This window comes from Varanus komodoensis, unplaced genomic scaffold, assembly GCF_004798865.1.
Source record: "Varanus komodoensis strain SLA01 unplaced genomic scaffold, ASM479886v1 scaffold67, whole genome shotgun sequence".
NCBI lineage: Eukaryota > Metazoa > Chordata > Lepidosauria > Squamata > Varanidae > Varanus > Varanus komodoensis.
In genome coordinates this window covers 3247443-3267313 of record NW_025336308.1, presented here as the reverse complement: position 1 = coordinate 3267313, position 19871 = coordinate 3247443, and the positions used below count along the sequence as shown (strand labels likewise).

The window sequence follows — 19871 nt, the reverse complement described above, 5'->3', positions numbered from 1 at the left end:
CCCAAACAAGTACTCTAGAGCAGATGTGAGGACCAGAATGATACCGGAGAGCCACTGACAGATGTTGGCAACATCATTTCCAGCAAGATCAGCTTCAGTTTGGGTGCATTCAGTGACAAGGGGTGGATGGAAAGGGAAAAGGAGAGGGCTTCAAACAGACCCTGCCTGGAAAGGGTCGTGGGTGCCTGACCGGCACATTGAGATTGCGACGCTTGGCGGACCGTCCCATTCATGTGCACACGCTAGCTGGGGCACCTCCAGGCTGGCCCCCACACCAGGCAGGGCGCATCCCTTGCTCAGGTAGGGACTTGGGGGGGGTGGCGGACGGCACCCCCGTTGCCTGGGGAGCCAATGCAGACCAACAGGCTCTGGGGAAGAGCGGCCACCTCCCCCATCTGCTGCTCCAAGCCCTCTTGCAAAGCAGGCAAGGAAGCCCTTTGCAGAGGCTGCTCACCTGGCCACCTGCTTGGGGAGGAAGCTCGTGGCAGGAGGGCAGGCTGCTTGGAGGGCCACCAAGGATCCGTCCCTCGATGGACCTGCTCTGATGTGCATCCACCTGTTTCAGGTGGCGGAACAGCTTGTGCCGTCCCGGGACTAATTAAGAAGTTGGTTTCCTCATCATCAGCCTTTACACTGTGGGCAAACATGTTGCTGCTCCACTGCTCTTTGATTTTGGAAGGTTTCCTTTTTCAGGTGTCTCCTGTTTCATTATTATTATTATTATTATACTGCATTTCCATCCCACTCTTCTTCGGGGAGTGCCGAGGTTTCCCTCCTCTCCGTTTTATGTCTGTCTTTATTTAAGGCTTTTCTATACCGTCCCTTCACAGACGTCTCAGGACAGCTTGTGAAAGATTACAGCCTCACAACAGCCCTGGGAGGTAGGCTAGGATGGTCCACAGCCACCCAGTGAGGCCGAGCGCGCATCCCCCGCGTCCCAGCCCAGCACCCGCACCCGCTGCCCCGCGCTGGCTCCTCAGGTGCGCCACTGTTGTCCGGGGACGCGGGATCGGTCGTGCTTGCGGTCTTACTGCAGCCTCCCCGGAGCGGAAGGGGCGATTCCGCAGGCGGGCAGGGGCCGCTCGCAGCCGGGCTGTCCCCGCAGAGGGCACGCTGACCTTGCCGGGCCGCCGCGGGAGGCCTCCGGCTCGGCGCACGCCCGGACGCGCCCCAGCGGGAGCCGCGCTCTCCGCGGCCGGCGGGGCGGGCGGGGGCGCCCGGCGACGGGGCTCGCCCAGCCGGAAAGGGACGCACGGCCCTGCGCGCCCCAGAGGCCCGGGAGCGCGCCTCCCCTCCCCTCCCGCTCGCCCCGGCAGGCCCGGACTCTGCCCCCGCCGGGATAAAGCGCCGGCCGCGGCGGAGGGCGGGCGGCAGCAGCGATGGCGGCGGCGGCGAAGGAGGCGGGCGCGCGGGCGAACCTCTCGGTGGTGGTGCGCGCAGCCGGCGACCTGCGCCTGGTACGGCCGCGGACTCCCCTGCCCTGCCCTGCCCTGTCCTGGCCCGGAGCCCCGCCGGGCCCTGCGCGACCCGCGACCCGTCCCGGGGCGAGGCGGCGGCGGGCGCGGAGGCTGCGGCGCCCTCGCCTCGCCTCGCCTTCCCGGGAGCGCGCCGGAGGCAGGTGGCTGCCCTGCCCTGCCCTGCCTGCCCTGCCCGCGGCGGGGGCGGCTGCGGGCCGCGGGGGCGCCCGAGAGCGCGCGGCGGGGGGCGGCTGGCTCGCGATCCCGCGCCGCTGGGGGGGGGGCCCGCCGCTGAGCCGGCAGCCCCGCATCGGCCCTTGAGGCTGCGCGCTGCCCCAAAACCGCGCAGGACTGTGCCCAGCCGCGTCGGGGAGAGCCTAATTTATTGCTGGGTCGGCGCATTGTATCCCGCCTCCCTTCCTCTTGCACGGCGCCCGAGCGGCCCTCCTACTCTCCCTGCCACCCCCCAACAACCCTGTGAGGTAGGTCAGGCTGCAAGGCAGTGGCTGGCCCCAAGTCGCTCACTGAGGACTAGAAACCCGATCTCCTGAATCCTAGGCCAGTGCTCTAACCACTACCGGGCACCACACTGCCTCTAATTGTGGACGGTGAGACTTCCGAGTAAACATGCACAGGCCTGAGCTGTCTGGTGTGATCATGTGCTTTAACTCTGTGCACACGTATTTGGAAGCAAACCCTACTGGATACAGTGCGATTAAACTTAAATAAACTGCCTTACGATTGCACTGTGCACATTTCCTTTAAAGTAGGGGAAAAGGGAAGCAATCTTATCTAAAAACTGTAGTATTTTTAGTTTAGTTAAAGTAGAGACTTAAGCCGTTTATTTTACATGCAAAAGAGGCCAGCAGCATGGCTCATGCCCCAAAATCGAAGGTTTCGGCGTGGTCTTCACAGATTACAGGATGGCCAGTAGTTTGGACTGTGCATGCCCAGGTGCTCCCCAGTTCCAGATCGGCCAGTTCTGGCCTCGAATGTCATGGCACCTTTAGAGCGTCATTAGTGGGGTCTTGGGAGAAGTCAAAGGTGAAAGGGCCACGGTATAGGCACCAGGTGATCCGCTCTGGGTATGGCATTTCACAATTGGGGTGCCCCCATTGAAAAGGCCCTTCCTGAATAGGCACTCATTGCTTCTGCTTCCACGTTCCTGGTATGTTAGAGTTTGCCATCACTGGGCACAAGAACACGACAGCCTGAGCATGTGCTCAGACGGAGTCTGCTTCCGATCCCCTCGTTGCTTGCTGCTTTCTGCCTCAGTTGGCCTTATCAGAATCCTGATAACAGAGTAAACAGCAGAAGAGCTGATTTTTTTGCCTATTTTGTTTCCTTGCAGGAAAATCGACCAGTGCCTGAACCTGGCCCCAATGGTAGGTCTCTATCGACTAGTTGCTATTCTGTGTGTGAATTAAAAACATGCAACCCTCTATTTTATTTATTCATTAGAAAATATATACCTATTGTTTTCCGCTTTAGAAATCCTCAGGTGCTTTGCAACAGCTTATAAAAGTGCAGCAACAGTTTGACAAAGTGGAAAAAACCAGGGCGTTCAAATGAGCTTTGTTGGAAGCGTGGGCTCATTAATGCCGTACGTCTTGCAGAAACAAGCTGACTGGGGGGTTGAGGGTGCCAGGCGCTGGAAGGCCTCTCGCTACAAGGCCGTGGCAAGTCCTCCCTGGTTTCCCCACTCCCGAGCTCTTATCGCTGTGCCACACTCCCTGTCTACTTTCCACCCACTCTGGTATGCTTGCTCAGCACTTCTGACAATGACGGTGCGAGGCAGAAAGCCTCGGCAGTTGTAAAGCGAGCGGGACCTGTGTCCAGAAAGTGGCCACCCTCGCGGAGACAGGGAGCGTGTGCAAGAAAGGCTGAGCCGTGACTCAACAAGATATTTGGGAGAGAAGCCGCAGCGGACGGCAGGCAAATGCAGCCGGCCACAGGTCAGACTTTTCTGCCCTTGATACCGTATCACTGAAATGTTCTGCCAACTCTGCTGGCAGGACCAGGAAAAGAAATATCAACACTGCTGGCAGATAATTTGAAACACAAATATTTAAAAGCCAACTCCTTATCTTTTTATTCATTTCTTGGCATTGGGGTTCAATGCAGGACACCGCAGAGTACTACACGAGTAAAGGGAATAAAAAAGGCGGCAACTCACAGGCCTGGAGTGGTGGGGCATGATGGGAGTTGTAGGCCTTGTTTGCCTGATTTTGCGTAGGATTGCATCTGTGGTCCTCTTTGCATCTTCAGTCATTCTTGGATCCTTGTTTCCACCTCAGCTTGCATTAGATTGCCTCCTTGGTCGTCATCCTTGACACTGGTGGGACGTAACCTCATTTGCTGACTTAAGTCCTACTGATTCCAGAGGGCTTACCTTTACGGCCAGCCAACTCTGGATTGGGTCGATTGCCTTTAATGCCTTCATGCTGCGGATAACAGATTTCTGAGCCGAGGTTTCACTCCCCAATGTGTCTTTGCTAGAGGTGTTGCTGAAGATGCATTCGGTTGGGATCTGTGGCTCTGACGTCCATTACTGGCAGCACGGGCGGATCGGGGAGTTTGTGGTGAAGAACCCAATGGTGCTGGGCCACGAAGCTTCGGGAACCGTCATCCAAGTGGGCTCCTCAGTGACCAAGCTGAAGGAAGGTGAGCAAAGAGTGCTTCCCAGTCGGTGGGCACCTATTCCCTCCATGGCTGATGGGTTGGCTTCCCTTCATACCAGTGCTTATAGATGGTGGAAGGGCGCACCTCTCGCTCTTCTGACCCTCTGAGACTCAAGTCCCTGCAGAAAAGCTGCTTCTACAGGAAGGCAGGATCGGAGGTACAGACACGATCAAATTCCCCGGACCCCTCCTCAAATGGTGCTGAAGTTTTACAGCATTCCAGGAAGGCTGTAATTGGGTTGGGTGACAGAAGTAGGACATGTATATTTCACCTAGATAAGACACATTTTTATTTATTTTATTTATTTAAAAATTTCTATGCCGCCCCATTCGCCGAAGCCTCGGGGCGGCTTACAAAGCATCAGTTAAAATATAAAACACTGAAAATATAAACCACATGCACGTGTTCGGTTTGCAGAAGTCCACCAACAGATCCACTCTTTGCATGACGGACTCGGCGCTGTTGCATTTCTGACTGTCCCGCAGGTGACAGGGTGGCCATTGAGCCTGGAGTCCCCCGGGAGGTGGATGAATACTGCAAAACCGGGCGGTACAACCTGTCCCCCACCATCTTCTTCTGCGCCACCCCACCTGACGATGGGAACCTGTGCCGCTACTACAAGCACGATGCCAACTTTTGCTACAAGTTAGTTGCAAATTCCCACGGGGGACCGGGGCTTGTGGAGCGAGGGCAGCCATACGGAATTCTTCCTCTGGGTAGGAGGGAAATGGAAAAGGGAGAGGAATTTTGCTCTTACCGGTCTAGGCCAGAGGATGGCATGGATGAGTTGCAGGATAAAATAGGAAATACTAGCTTAACAAAGAACTAAACAGGAAGGTTGGTGTATCATCTTCATCATCATCATTCTACGGTGCTCTTTTTGTTTTCAGCTCTAGTAAAAGTGGCATTTAAGAGTTTCTGTTGACTTCCGCCCATTGGCAATTGACTGAAAATATTTCTAGATGTTGCACCATAAAAATTAAACCAGTTGAGGACAGTTGTGAACTTTACTACTGCTAGTGGCACGTCTGTGGGTAGAGATTGCAGATGAGTTCAGATGTAATACAACATGGCTTATGTTAATCATGGACAGTTGCTTTAGCCGCAAGTTGCCTTTCAGACAAGTAAAGAAACTGTGGCTTGTTCTCCATATTTTTTTCTCCTATACATTTTGCCAGCCTGTGGGAGTGTTTTGTTTTCAAGACAGCAGTGCAAACAAGCCAGGAATGGTCCTGGGTTCAGATATTAGAACATGCTGGGGCTTAAACCAGAGTTCACAACACAGCAACTAACTACGGGGTCTCTCTCTAGTTGTTGATTAAGAAAGCATGGCTTGTTTGTAGGGAAGGATCCAGATGTGATAATGAACCAGGTGACAATCACCCGCCCCTCATCTTAGTGTACAAACCAGGCCTGTGTATGTTCTGGGTCTTGGAAAGAATCCCTGAATTGGACCCACTTAAATGGATTCTGGAACTATTGTGCAGGATTCCTCTAAGAAACAAGCTTTGTCTTGCTTTCTTAATGGTTGCGTATGTTTATATTCGCTACAGCACAACTTTTAGGAACTGCAATGGGGGAAAACAATAATATGGAGCACCTCACAGCTGTCTTGGGTGATCTTGTTACATATTCCCTCTTGAACAGTGTGTGTTGTTCTGTTTTCCGCCTCTCTCCCCATGCAAATGTCAAGTTTCCTGATTTCTGGTTAACAGGTTGAGAAATGTTGCTGGTGCTGTGACACAATAAAAGGGTCTGTGTGTCTATAAAAAATTCAGAAAGTGCCCGAGGAATTGTTCTAAAAAAAGCAGGAGTCTAGCAATTAGGTGTCTTCTTAAAATGCTAGGATTCTTCAGCATTAAATGAAGCATTAACTAAGACAGACTGTGAGTGAAGGTGCATGCATGAGATTAGCTTCATGTTTAAAACAAAGGAGGTGATTTTGTCCCCGCACTCAATCAACTTGTTGGATTTCTTGTGGCCAAGAGCTTTGGGGTGTAATTGCATGTGTGGCTTCGAAAAGGGTTTGGCAGCTGGCATAAGATTTATCCTCAGTTCTCTGAGTGTCACTAAATCTCTTAATAGCCAGTAATGAATGACAAGATTATGGACCGTTGCCCAGTGGCTTCTTGCATTATTAGTCAGAGAAACAGGATTTGCTAAGACTGAAAGGATCGGGGAGAGAGAGAGAGAGAGAGAGAGGAAAAACCATAGATGGGTGTTAAGTGAACATCTGTCCCCCAGCAGAAGAAATCACACTTCCTTTGGGATGCTTCCTGCGCAGTGTTGGCAGAAGAAGGTTCCACACCTCCCAGGGTGCCCAGGCCGCCTTGATGTCCTTTTTCCTGTCCAAACGTGCATAGAATTGCAGCCTTGGATACATAAATTGCCAATAATACCAATCATACCACCAATAATTTTCCTATAACCCAAGTCAATAATTCAGAGGCATCTCCAGCGTTAAGGTTAAATCACCCACGTCTTAGTGGGTGTACGGCTGCATCTCAGAACAGGGGCAGGAGCTTTGACCAAACTAAGAGGAAGGGAGTGGATAGTTTGGCCTGTGAAAGGCCTAAATGCGCAGCGCTTCTTCCACCGTTGGCCTTTGGAAGGCCTGATGGCATATTATAGGTTGCCATTCCATAGGATGCATTTAGAACGTCCGTTCTGGAAGTGGAGAACTGGGCCTGCATTTCCCCTTCCGCCCAACAGTTCCCCGCGTCGCTTCGTTGCAGGCTTCCAGACAACGTCAGCTTTGAGGAGGGGGCCCTTGTGGAGCCGCTCTCGGTGGGGATCCACGCCTGCAGACGAGCCGGGGTGACTCTGGGCAGCCAAGTCTTCATCTGTGGGGCCGGTAAGGACTCGCCAAAGCCTTGCGCTTGCTGCTTGTCCTCGTCACACTCCCCCCTCTGCCGCAGGACACGGTGTCCTCGCAGCTTTGTGGTCCTGCTCTGTGATTGTGCTCTTCCGATTGTTGTTACAGGTACTGGAAACGGTTGTGGGAGAGCAGCTTAAGCTTTTGTGCAACGAATAAACAGGCCGCCGTTCTCTGCCCCCTCCCTCTCTGCTCTTCTTGCAGGACCCATTGGGCTTGTGACCTTGCTCATGGCGAAAGCGATGGGGGCCGCGCGGGTGGCGATGAGCGGTAAGGAGCCCCGCGGGCTGGGCGCTTCCGTCCCCCGCGCTCACGTGGGCTTCGGACGGGAAAGGCCGGGGGCGAGCCAAGGATCGCCGCTTCCGTGGTTCCCGGGAGAGACAGCCAGTGGGGCGAGGCAGGTGGGGTGTTGGACTGGGACCGGGGCATGTGGGTTTTAGTCCCCGCTCAGCCATAAAGCTCACTGGCTTGCTATGGACACTCAGCCTAACCTACCTTACAGGGTTGTTGGGAGGATAAATGGAGAGGAGGAGGAGGACCATGCCACCCCCTTTGCACCTCGCAAAGTGAAACAGGCAGGATAAAGAATTAATAAAGAAGTTCAAATCACAGGCAGTGCCCACTGCCGACTGTTTCAGGTGGAAAGCTGATAATTAGCTCCATCGTTATTCTTGTTGCACGATGTTTATATCCCACGCTTTTACCCCTTGCAAGGGGCCCAGTGGCTCGCATCAGTCTCCTCCTCTTCATCTTACCCTCACAACAACAGCCCTATGAAGTAGGCCAGGCTGGGGGTCTGTGATTGGGCCAGGCTCCTCAGCGAGCTTCATGGCTTTGTGGCAAAGAGAATTCCGGTCTCCCAGGCCCAGGCTGACTCTCTAACCACTACAATTAATTTAGCAGAGGCGCAATGTGCTTCGGGGCCGTGCCGAGTTTGGCAGGGCCACAGGCGTGTGTGTAGGATTGCAGCTTTAAAGCAGCGTGACCCTTCATGGACTGGTGCCCACTTGGTCACTTGCACGGAATGCTGCCCACAGTCGGCAAACACATGACATTTGATCAGTCCAGCGAGACGGTGGGAGGGCGGCAGGGGAGCAAGCAGCTGGGTCAAGATGTCATCGCATGCAAGAGGCACAGTAAATCCGTGATATTTCATCACAGAGCTCAAATATGCACAGCCGAACAATTCTTCGGTGGATGTGAATCTCTTCTTGAGATCTTAATAATCAGGGAACAAAAAGTTTGAAACACCTTAAAAGCTAACACGTTCATTGTGCCCAAAGGCTTCGTGGGCCGGATCGCCTTGGCTGGAACGAGCCGCGGCCCACACTGGGCTCTAATCTCTGTAAACAGGATGGCCCTTGAGCTGACGCCGACTCTCTCCTGTTTGCACAGGGGGGATGTTAATTCTGCAGTCTGAGGCTGTTGTGCAAAGCCTCGCTCCGGCCCAGCGCTGCCCTGTTTGCCGAGCACGGTTGGCGGAAAGCGCAGGCTATAGGGAGCGGGATGTGGGGCAGGCATGAGGGGGGCCCGCCAGCCAAACTGAGCTGGCTTGGAGTCACAGCCTGGTCCTCCAGGCTTCTCCTGGGGGGTCTCACCCCTTCCCCCGCCAGGGATATTCTGGTGCATTCCCAGCTCTTATGTGGCTCCTTTCCCAATGGCCTTGTTGGGTGGGAATTCTGGGAGTTGTGGTCTAAGTGCTTCTGAGGGCCACCAGGTTGGAGAAGCTGCTCTGGAAGCGTCATCTGCACGTGGAGCCCTCTTGGTGCATGGGCGGAGGAGGAAGCGATGCCCAGCGGCTTGCTGGCTGCCCGCGAGAAGAGCTCGCCACGTCTGGCTTGGCCGGCTACGTCTCCTCTCCCAGCGGACAAAGGGAGGTGGGAGGACTGGCCATGCAACCCGGGGGTCGGGAGAAGCAGGGCCCTTCCGGCACCGCTGCGGGGGCACTCCTTTCATTTCTCCCCTTCCCTCCCGGCTCTTGCGCGAGTGCTTCTACACAGGTGTGCGAGAGGGCAGCCGGGTTTGACCGAACGGCTGTCGCTTCCCTGCTTGTCCAATGGAAGAGCTCATTCTGTTTCCAAACCTGCATTTTTCCTTTGTAGATCTGTCTGCTCCACGGCTCGAAAAAGCCAAGGAGATGGGGGCAGATTTCACCATCCAGGTGAAGAATGAGAGTCCCGAGGACGTGGCTGAGATGGTGAAAGCCAGCCTTGGCTGCATGCCGGACATCACCGTGGAGTGCAGTGGCGCGCAGGCTTCCCTCCAGGCGGGAATCTACGTGAGCGCCCCTGCTTGTGGAGTGACCACCCCCTGGGCCAGTGTTGCACCTCCTGATGGAGAAGGGGTTGGCTCTCTGTCAGCCTCTCGGGGGCTGCAGACGCAGAAGGGGCAGGACTCAATCATTTGGTAAAACCAGCATAGCCCTGCCTAGTGCTCTTCCTCCTGCTGCCTTGGGGAAGTGAGTCGGTTTGGGAGAATGTCTGCACGGAAGCCAGGAGAGCAGGAACTGTTGGAGGTCCGGGCAGGGCAGGGGGGCCGAGTGGGCAGAGTCGAGCAGGAACACCTGCTTGACACCTGGCGAGCCGTCGCCCTTGTTGGTGGCCACAACACTGCCCAAGATGGACTGGTGGTCCCACTCCAGGTCCTGGGAGGCCACTGTCCTTTAAGCCCCCGGTTAGGCCTGCCCCGTTCTCAGGGTGTTGCGTTCATCGCTGGCCGTTCTGGAAGTCGGAGGCGCCGATTTGAAGGCCCCGCTGCTTCTCGTGCTGCTGTTGCCACCTCGGCAGGAGCGGTCCTCCTCCACCGACCTGGTGGGTGATGCACACTGAGGTGGGCTCTCCCGTTGTGCCCGCAGGCGACCCGCTCCGGAGGAACTCTGGTTTTGGTGGGGTTGGGGCCCGAGATGGTCACCTTGCCCATCGTGAATGCTGCCGTGCGGGAAGTGGATATCCGAGGGATATTTCGATACTGCAACACGTAAGTGCATCCTGGGCCAGAGGGCCAAGCAGCGATCTAGTCTGAATTGCACTAGGGGAAAATGGAGGGCCTTCACTGTTTGATGCAGAACGATGCATCGGGATTGAACCCTCTAGCTGCGTAATGCAGGTTGGCACACACAGACCGTGGGTTAAATGTACAGAGCCGTTCATGGGAAAGTCAGCAGTGCAAAGATTTCTCCCAGTCATCCCAGATGTAGGCAGGTCTCTGAATATACATATTTCGTGTATATTTTTCCATAGGATAGAGTCATTCTGCATGCATTTTACACACGTACATATTTGTACATGCAGTTTTAAATCTGCACATTTCAAATCTTCAAATACATGTATGTTTGTGTGTTTGCTCATGCATACATACAGATGCATTGGCATATACATTTCTGAACCACATCCATACTTGGGAAAATCACATAGGTCCATGTTCCAGTTTGTGCTTTAGTTTGGGAGTTCAAATCTGGTAATTTTGCATGGAAAGGTGATGCAAAGGGCTTACCATTTTTATTGTATTCCCATCCTGAGACCCTGATGAAGGATGGAATAGAAAAGCTTTAAATAAATGAATATGAATTAAAAAAACAGCTAGAGTCTTAGGTGACAAATTGTAGAAGACAGGCACTTTTACAAACATTAGCTCTGCAAAGAGCTTGATGGGCTCCGAACTGTCGCCAGCGGGGAGGGCTGAGGGGCGGCCAAAAGGGCACAGCCGAGGGAACAAGTCCTCCGTAACATTTTGTCTTGGGGCGTGTGAGGACGATAGCACCGTATGGGAACATATATTTGAACTGGAGCAGAACGGCACTCGGTACAATGTCAATAATCCAGGCAGTGAATGTTGCGTCACCTTCCGAACATTTTGCCCACTACAGAGAGAGAGACTGTACTGAACAAACGGAGTTAAAAAGCAGAGCTTTAAAAATCCCCTAAGTGGGGATCTCACACATGATTTCCTGGTGGAGTAGCTTTTCTCCGGGCTTTGGAAAGCGACCATTTGCTTTTGCTTTTCTAGTGTCCTCTGCCAGCTGCAACCTGGTGTCAAAGTTATATACTTAGAAGTAAAGACTTCTGAACTCAGGGATTTCTGATGGGGCTCATAACCTTGCCTATAACAGCCATGTTTGTTACCCTGGGCTCGCTCAGAGTTCCTTGAGCGTGTCAACAAACATGGGTGGGGCGATCCCTTCGATGCTGCCCTTCGGACCACCGGAGTCTCTTGACAGAGTCGCTCGCCGGAGGCACTGGGCAAACTCCGCACGTGACAAGGGGTCCTCTTACGGACCGGTTATTGTTAAAGAGGAGAATCCAGAGCCTCGCAATCAACGGCACATCTTCTCCATGCTGGGATGTGAACGGAAATCCCGAGGAATCGGGAGGCTGTTCTTGAGCTCGCGTCCTTGCGGTGCGTTTCCCTCAGGCAGCTGCTCGGCTGCTGTGGGACCAGGATGCTGGATCGGAGGGCTCCTCGGCCCGATCCAGCGTGGTTCTTTTTCGGTTCCAGTGGTCAGGAATGCTGGGAATCGCCCTCCGAAACATTTGCAGAAAGGAGGCTGCACAGCGGCCCTGTGTGGCCCCAGTTTGCAGCGCTGCCGACGTGGCAGTCCTGCTGGGTCTGCGTGACGCCGGCTGCGGACGCCGGAAGCCCCTTAATCGGCTGTTGTCCTCGTTCCCTTGCAGGTGGCCGATGGCGATCGCTATGCTTGCCTCCAAAAAAGTGGACGTCCAGCCTTTGGTGACCCATCGCTTCCCTTTGGAAAAGGCCTTGGAGGCTTTCGAGGCAACCAGGAAGGGTGTCGGGGTAAAAATTATGCTGAAGTGTGATCCCAATGACCAGAATCCTTAAAGAAGCCCCTCAAACCCGAGAACCAGCCTGCTTGCGGGGGGGGGGGTGGAGGGCATGAACAGGGAAGGCTTTTTCTTTCAAGACAACCGGAAGTTAAGCACAGCAAATAAACAAAGAGAGCATTGCATAGGAAACACATGTTAGATGAAATTATTTGAGACTGTTAGCTCTTGAAGGCGAAAAGGTGGCAAATGATCAGGCAAATGACCGAAATCAGTCAGAGAGGATGGCGGATAGCAGGCCCAACGCTGAGCCACACGCTGAGCAAGGTCATGGGAATGCGTCCAGCGCTGGGCTGCTCTGCCTTCGGCCCCCTCTCCGAGGCCTCTCCGTGTAGCAAGTGCCCCTTGCTGCCGCGACAGGACCCTGCAGCCCGGCCCGGAGCGCCTCTGCTCAGCCCTGCAAGGGAGTCCATTCCCTGCCCCAGCCCATCTGCTGCTTCCCGCTCCTGCCCGTCCACAGCCAGGCTGGGTCCGGGGGGCTTCCCACGGGGGCTGCCTTGCCCTACGCGGACTCTGGCCCTGCCTCGCCCTGTGCAGGCGCCACTGGCCAGCAGGGCCTCTCCGCCTGCCAGAGCGGCTCTGCTCCAGCCCTGCGGGGGACGCTGCGGGGCCGCTTGGGTGACGACGGAGGGCCTCCTCCTCGGCAAGTGCCGCAAGAGAGGTGCTTCCCGCTGGAGTTGTGGTGCTGAAGGGGGCGGCTGTCGGCCCGTCTCGGCAAGCAGCCGAACGAGTGCTGGGGCTGTGATTGGGACGGGTGAAGCGGCAACGTGCCCGGCTGCTCCTCAGCGAGCCCTTGCGGGTCTGCGGCCAGTGCCTGGACAGAAGTGGCTCATGCGCTGGTCCACCCATGAGGGCCTCCCGGAAGCCACCGAGATGCCACCACGTGCTTCCGTTGCTCCAGTGCTGATTCTTAGGAAACGCTGTACGCCAAAGCTTAGAATTAATGTGGGAATGAAGTTCTTTGACTGGAGAATTACGTTCCGTGCAGCTGGAATGTCTGTGCTGGGATTGGGGAAGTGGAAGGCTGTGCCTTCCGCTCCAGCAGAGGGCTCTGGGCATGCATTTTGCTGCCCCCCTTGGCATGCGCCCCGATGCTTCACCAGGATTGTCCCGAGCGCTTGATGTCACAGTTCCTGCCCGGCTCCCACTGCTGCCGAGGCTGCCAGCCGCTCTGCTCTGCCCGGGCCGTCCTCTGTTCGAAGGGCTGCCCAGGCCAGGCCAGCTTTCAAAACCGAGAGCCCTGAGCAGGGCGTGCTGGGCCCTGGAGTTGCCGGTTGCCTCCACCTGGGTGGCCTTCCTGACAGTGCCGACATAGAGTGCTTTCTATTTTGACCTTCTGTCCCTCCTTGCTTCTGCCGTGAACCCTTAATGAGTCCCCTAATCCACTCCATTTTATCTTCTCAACAACCCTGTGAGGTAGGCTAGGCTAAGAGTCAGTGCCTGGCTCAGCACGGAGACTAGAACCCATCTCTCCCACAGCATTGTGTGCCTGTATAATATCATAGTCATTATTCTTGAGTTCAGGCCTGTATATAAAAAGTCACAAAAGCCAAGTGTGGGCCCCTGTGCTGGCTGGAGCTGCTGGCATTACAATCCAAAACGCAGCCAGGGCTGCAAATTGCCCACCCTGATTTGCGTGTTTTTAGGATGGGGAATGACGATTTAACGGCATCTGTCTTGACGGTGTGGAATCGTTGTTTGCAAGTGCTTTGAGGAACAGGGCTGGTTCCTTGCAGCTGCTGGTGTCTCCACTTCGTATGGCCACACACTTCTGGCTCCTGTGTGCCGTGAGATCACGGTCTGAATTTTGCACAATATTTGGATTGCGGTCCTTGTTCCCGGCTTGTACGTTTGCACCGTACTCACGGCGCCATTTGTCTCAGGCAGCTGCAAGAGCCAAAATGGGTCCGGCTGATTTAGACCTGGGGGGCCGTGGTCAGGCGAGGCGAGGCGAGGACGCCCAGCAAGACCCGTTTCCTCCCGATACTGGTTTCTTTTGTGTGCAGCTGAACTGGCGGCTGCCAGTTAAAGATTTTTTTCAGTGTGCCCCATATTACTGAGGACTGCTCTGTAGTCAAATAATTCCAGAATTATGTTCTTGTATTATTAATTTAAGAATTCTATAGACTTTTCTCCCAGCGCCTTGCTCTCAGAACAGTTCACAAATGGCTAAAACAATAAAACAACATCACACGTGCCCATAAAATCTATACAAAATACAAGCGGATTCCCAAACATGAACATCCACAACAAAGAATAAGTGACATACTGAGCCATTGCGACCAGTCATCCTGATAAAAACACACCTCTGGTCAACAGGTAAAACAGCAGAAAAATAAAAAGGTTTTGACCTGGTGTGTAATGTGTACGAGGTTGGCAGCAGGTGCACCTCCCTGACGAAGGGTTTCCATGAATGGGTACCACTACCGAAAAGGCCCTCCTCTTTGTAGCCGCCTGCCTTTAAAGGTGGCTCTCGTCTTGATCAGACCAACCAAAGAGACCCAAAATGTGGGCAAGGGTTATCGCGGAAGTCCCAACAGCCGATCACTGCAGCTGGGTTTGGACAGCTGTTGGGGTTCTTCTGGATTGCGGGCCGCTTGTCCTGTTGATAAAGATACTGAACGCTAAAAGGGAAAGCCGGTTGCACAGCAACAGCACCGGGGCCATGACCTGAGCAGACGCAAAGTTGATCCGGTCACGGGCTTTGCCTGCCATGGGAAGATGTCCTGTAATTCTGTTTACATTGAAATACTCTAGCCTTTTGACTATAATTGGAAAATAGCCCATGCAAATTTTACACAAAGGTGTGTCTGTTGGGTATGTGTAGGTGATTGTTCTCAAAGTTCATCCGGATGTCCTCGTTGCGTGTGCCTCGGCCAGCGGGGCCGTCAGCTGCAAAAGGGTATTGAAGGTGCGGAAAAGGGACCTCGGAGGACAAGGGGGCTGCAGCAGCTCCCCTGTGAGGAAAGTCTGAACAGCTGAGGTGGTTTTGTGCAGGAAAAGGGTGATGGATTTTGTGTAGAGAAAAGGAAGTGTGATGTGGGTGTTCTGGAGGAGCGAAGTTATGCCGGAGGCTGAATTGTTCCCGTGCCCAGTTCAAGGACTGGGGGCTTGAAGGCCCCGAAGGGCTCGAGGCGTCGATATTTGAAGGAAAGAGGCCACCTGCGCATGTGCTAATAGAGCATGTTTAAGCCCATCCCCAAATCCCCTCGTTGGGGAAAGTGGAATAACGCACCCTCGCAGGAGAGGGGGCTCCATTGCCATGACACCCCGTCTCTGGGGTACCCCCTCAAAGGAGGTCTGACTTGCGCCAGTGTGGTATGTTTTCCATTACTAGGTCAAAAGACTCCAAGTTCAGCCGGGGCTTTTAAATTGTATGCTTTGCACTGGCTGACTCATTCCCCACCTCCTTCCAGACTGCCTCTTAATTATGGTGCGTAATCTCGCTATTGTGGTTTCAGTGTCTAGCTGCTTAGCTCGATGTACTCAGCCCTGAAATCCGGTGTTTGGCTGAAGATGCTGCACAGAAACCTTTACAGCAGAGAAGAAGCTGCCGCTCGCGCAGCCTGGTTCCGGCGTGATGGAAAATGGGCCGGGTGTAGCGCCGACTACACAAAGCCCGACCTCCTCCAACCCTCGGTGCAGACGCACGTCCCGTGTAAATCGGCACAGAGGGCTTCCAAAAGAACCGGTTGGGCCGGCCGCGGGCCTCCCCGCCAGGACAGAGGCGCAGAAGCAGCAGGAGAAAGCAAGGACAGGGGCTGCGGCACCCGGAGGAAGAATGCACAGGCGGTGCAGTGGCCTGACTTTGGGCATTGGGTTGAAGGTGATGGGAGCTGGAGTCCCGTACTGTCTGGAGGACTGCAGGCTCCCCACCCCAGCCACGGCTGAGCTCCACCACGTGTTGTTTGCCTGCCCCAGCACCAATTTGGACCGATGCCGAGAGGGAGGGATGGGGCAACCAGCCCGTGGCAGCCCCCCCCCCCGCCCCCCGTGAGGCTCACCTGGCGGTCTGACATGGTGCGCAAGCCTTCAGTGCAGGGGTACACCGAGAAGCCCCGGCCGTCCCCATAGCTGCATCCCAAAGGAGCATCCAGGCAGAGGTGCTGCTCTGGCCAGCAAGCCAGTTCTAGCCGTTCTCAGCCGCCCAGGAGCAGGTCTGAGTTTCCTGTCCGGAGTCGGTGCCTCCCCAGTACTTTGCGCCGTGTGAGAGCCGAAGACGGTCCGGGCCCGGTCAGGCCAAGGGCAGGACCTGCACTCTGTGCACGCGGGCCGACCGGCTGCCCAGCGGACACCCACAAGCACATCCTGAAGGCCACAGGCACCCACGGCATCCATGACCAGCCCCACGACCCAAGTGCCCCCGAACTCTTTTCTCCACGAATTCTCCAATCCCCATTTAAAGCCCTTGGTGGCTGCCGCCTCGTCCCGTGGAATGAATTCCTTAGTTTAACTACATGCTGTGGCAAGATAGCCTTCCTTTTCTCTGGGCTGAGTCTTCCCCCAGTCAGGACGGCCCCCCCTGGGGTCCAGGATTCTAAAAGGAACATAAATCAATTTCCCATCAGCTACTGGGGAAATGTGGCTAGAGGCCCCTGTCCCTGTTTAGGCCTGGGGCTCACTAGCCCCTGCACCTCGGAGTGCCACCCGCGGGTCCCTGCAGCATTGCTGCTGGGGTGAAGAGCGGGCAGCCGGTGCCCCGAGGAGCGTATGGGCCCAGCAGTCCCTCCAGCAGAGGGAGACATCCCCTGTGGATGCAAGACGCTGTGCCCTTGCGCCCTGGGCAACTACGTGTGGTGGCTCACGAACCGCCTGCGTGCTGGTGTGAATCACCTTCGGCACTGCAAGGCGGGACTGTTGCATGCGGCACTTCCAGGAACAGGCAGGGCTCCTTTGGTCCTCTCGAGGAAGCCGTGAGCCAGCGGAGGCCGTGCGCAGGCTGGCCTGAAAACGTATTGACGTATGCTATCTAACAGCATTATTTCAAGATTTGACCTTAGTTTCTGGTCAGGCCCTGGAATGCCTTGAAGTGGCTTTCCTGCTCTCTCCACGCCCTAATAATTGTCTTCCTGAGATGATAAAATAATTTGTTTCATGGATTTATGTCTGCATCAGTGAATTTTGGCTTGAATCATGCAAATGGCGGCAGTGAATTAGCATGAGAAGAACTTCATTCCCTTAGACTCATTTCTAGCCTTGCCATCCAAGTTTGCAAGGAGGCGAGGGCTGAATGGAGAACTTGGCTAAATGCCGGCAGTGGCCAAACGGAGGCCTCGGACTGCACAGGAGTAACGCGCTTCCATGAAAAGGGTGCATGAACCGTGGCCCTCGGAGCTCAGCTGGAGCTCGGCTTCCTTCTGACTGCTGGCAGAAAGAGGGAAGTGGGCTGAAAAGGTCGGTCCGCATGATCACTGCTGCTTAAGCAGGTCATGCTGGCTTGTTTAAGCCATGACGGATGGAGACCACAGTTTGAGGAATGACTGCCTGGGAACGGCTGGTTGAGTTGCCCAAGCCCAGACGCTTTGACTCTGTGGAGAGTAAGTCATAAAGCACGTTTCGTTAGCCCTCAAGCAAGTCTTGCCATCCAGGTTTGGGTGATGAGGCAGCCCGTGCCTGGCCAGTCTGTGGAAGCACGTGCAATGCGTGGGGCAGCAGTGGGGGGACATGGGATGGACAGGGAAACATTGGAGGCATTGAATGTGGGGGGGCTATTCCTGTGGATTCCCCTCCTTGAAACGGGACGTCACCTCGGATTGTGACTTCTTGCAGCCCCTGTGAAATTCTGAGCCTTTGACGGTTGCGCCACGACCTGGAATTCAGCAGTAGCAGCTCTTCCCAGCAGGACTCCTGCTTGTTGTGTGGGGTAGGAACACCATTAAGCCCCACTAGGAAAATAGCTGCAGCCCTACTCCAAGCACAGCTTCCAAAACTACAACAATATATTATACCGATGCATTTAAATGAAGAAATGAAAGTTCAACATTCGTGCAGTTGCTTCATCAAACAGACTTGGCCACCCGAAGGTGATAAAAGCCCAAAGGAAATCTTTGCTGGTTCTATGGGTATTCCAGATGCCTCAGAAAAAACAGCTGCAGATTCCAGGAAACAGGCAAGAAATACCCTGCTGTCGGGTATGTTGTAGATAAAATTGGAATCTAATTTTAAGGTTTCAGTCCTGCCCTTTCTTGATTGCTCTGAGTAAGCCACAATATCACCATGCAAATGAAGGAATATAGTGTGAAAACACATTGCCAGTCTAAAGGAAGTTAGGGGGCAGGGAAATTAACAGCCAGCACTCATGGAATTAAAATCACCCTCTGGACCAGTTTAGCTCTTAGGCAATGGCTTTCCGGGAAAAGCAGCAATCACTGGCTTTAGATGCTATTATTCTTCTCCACTTCTCCTCCTTTCTCCCTCTTGCGAGGAAGGCGAGATGGCCTGCAGGGTTCTCCACTCCACTTTATCCACACAGCAGTAGTCCGGAGCGGTAGCCATGGCCAAGCGGGCACTGGAATCCAGTCCCTTCCAGCACCCCAGCTGCTCTTCCATGATGGGCTGGTTTGCCTCCCAGTTTGGGAACATTTGCATTTCTGATGATGGAGAATCTCACCCCTGCAGGCAGCTTAATCTAGGAATATTTCGCCTTCCGCTCCACTGTCAAGGTAATGCCGTTTCCAATAAAATGGCTGAACTGGGTTTTTGCATTTACCGTTCAGATTTCTATACTGTTTGACAGCCAAAACTTTCTGGGGGGTTCACGATAGCTGAAACCAGGAAAGGAGGCATTAAAAGGCAGCATGATCAATGGGGCCCCATGAGGCCCCCCTCGTGCAGCATCGCCCCCTTTTAACCAGGCTGAAGCTGCTCTTTGCCCGCAGGTGTTCATTGGCACATGATGGGCCATTTCAGTTGTTTATACAGGCCTAGATTTTCTAAAATGGTTTTTTTTTTAGCTGTTTAAACTGTTTGAAATTGTGTATACTGAAATAACGTGCTGTGTTTTATTGCATGAGTGTTTTTGTTGCAGAGTATCCAGAGAATTTTGGCTATTGAGCAGTACAGAAATGACATCGTGATGGTAATGGTATACAGGTACTTTTGTTTAAATTTAAACAGTATGCAACCAAAGAAAGAACTGCAGGATGGTAAAGAGTTAAGAATGAGAAGATAAACATTATTTTCCTTGGAAAACAAGAAATGGAAAAATAAATCTACGCAGTACAATCAGTTGTCTTTAGTCCAATAATAAAGATATGCTCTGATCAGTGTACATAGTGAGTAAGGTCGAGTCATTATTGATTTATTGCTCCAAAACATAGTGAATGTCAATAAAACAATTGGTCATAAAAACATTTCATCACAGCCCATATTCTGAAGAAGTCCCAGACACACGACAGGACAGGCTGCTGGGCCTTTGGGCAACGAACCGTTGAGCTCTTGCTCCGTTTCCTCCACTGGTGCGGCCAGAATACTCTGGAGGTACAACCAGCTGCAGCAACAGCCAAGCAGGGCAGGACACATGGCTTTGCCTCCTATTTATGTCATCACCGCCCTGAGACACTGTAAAGAGCAGGACACCAAAATTTTAAAATAAGTAATAAATATTTGTTCCGTAGGAAGTATTTGGAATGATCGCTGAGAAGGCGGACTGGGGCATGTGTCGCAGGAGGAAGATGTGGGGAGGGGAGCGGCAGGGTACCGGACGAGAGAGAGACTTGTGGGCCGCACAGTCTGTCCTGGGCTCCCGGCACCGACACGGAAGGACGCCGTCCTGCCACCTGCGTGCGCCAAAGATGAAGCTGCGCAGCTGATGCGCTTTTCTCAATGGAAGGGGAGGAAGAACCACTGGGCCCTTGGTCTTAGGCAGCAACATGGCTTGAGTCGACCCTGTTTCAGAACGAGGACCTGCACACCTGTCTGGAGGAGCCTGGTGTTTTTCCAGACTGAGCCCTGTCAGTAAAAATAGCACCTGGGGTGGAGTCTGGGGGGGCAGGGGTTAAATGCAAACTTTCTCTGGTA

The 19871-nt window shown here is 54.0% G+C and overlaps 1 protein-coding gene across 2 annotated transcripts; it reads left to right on the top strand.

The window, feature by feature from the left end:
* The first annotated feature begins 1335 nt into the window (after nucleotides 1–1335).
* Nucleotides 1336–11984, top strand: SORD (sorbitol dehydrogenase). 2 transcript variants are annotated; one of them, XM_044450612.1, is made up of 9 exons: nucleotides 1336–1457; nucleotides 2809–2842; nucleotides 3957–4121; nucleotides 4625–4784; nucleotides 6875–6993; nucleotides 7219–7284; nucleotides 9117–9292; nucleotides 9869–9990; nucleotides 11685–11984. In XM_044450612.1, the coding sequence occupies exons 1-9, from the start codon at nucleotides 1380–1382 to the stop codon at nucleotides 11848–11850; spliced, it is 1086 nt and encodes a 361-aa protein (XP_044306547.1). In that variant the 5' UTR covers nucleotides 1336–1379; the 3' UTR covers nucleotides 11851–11984. The 2 variants fall into 2 exon arrangements, with proteins under 2 accessions (XP_044306547.1, XP_044306548.1); XM_044450613.1 differs by lacking the exons at nucleotides 1336–1457; nucleotides 2809–2842 and adding an exon at nucleotides 3267–3412.
* The last annotated feature ends 7887 nt before the right edge of the window (nucleotides 11985–19871 follow it).

What these genes read in the sequence shown, in the direction of transcription:
- SORD (XM_044450612.1), top strand. Translation starts at nt 1,380, where the DNA reads ATGGCGGCGGCGGCGAAGGAGGCGGGCGCGCGGGCGAACCTCTCGGTG. An exon ending in AGTGACCAAGCTGAAGGAAG is followed by an intron (nt 4,122 to 4,624) that starts GTGAGCAAAGAG and finishes ACTGTCCCGCAG; the next exon opens with GTGACAGGGTGGCCATTGAG. An exon ending in GATGCCAACTTTTGCTACAA is followed by an intron (nt 4,785 to 6,874) that starts GTTAGTTGCAAA and finishes GCTTCGTTGCAG; the next exon opens with GCTTCCAGACAACGTCAGCT.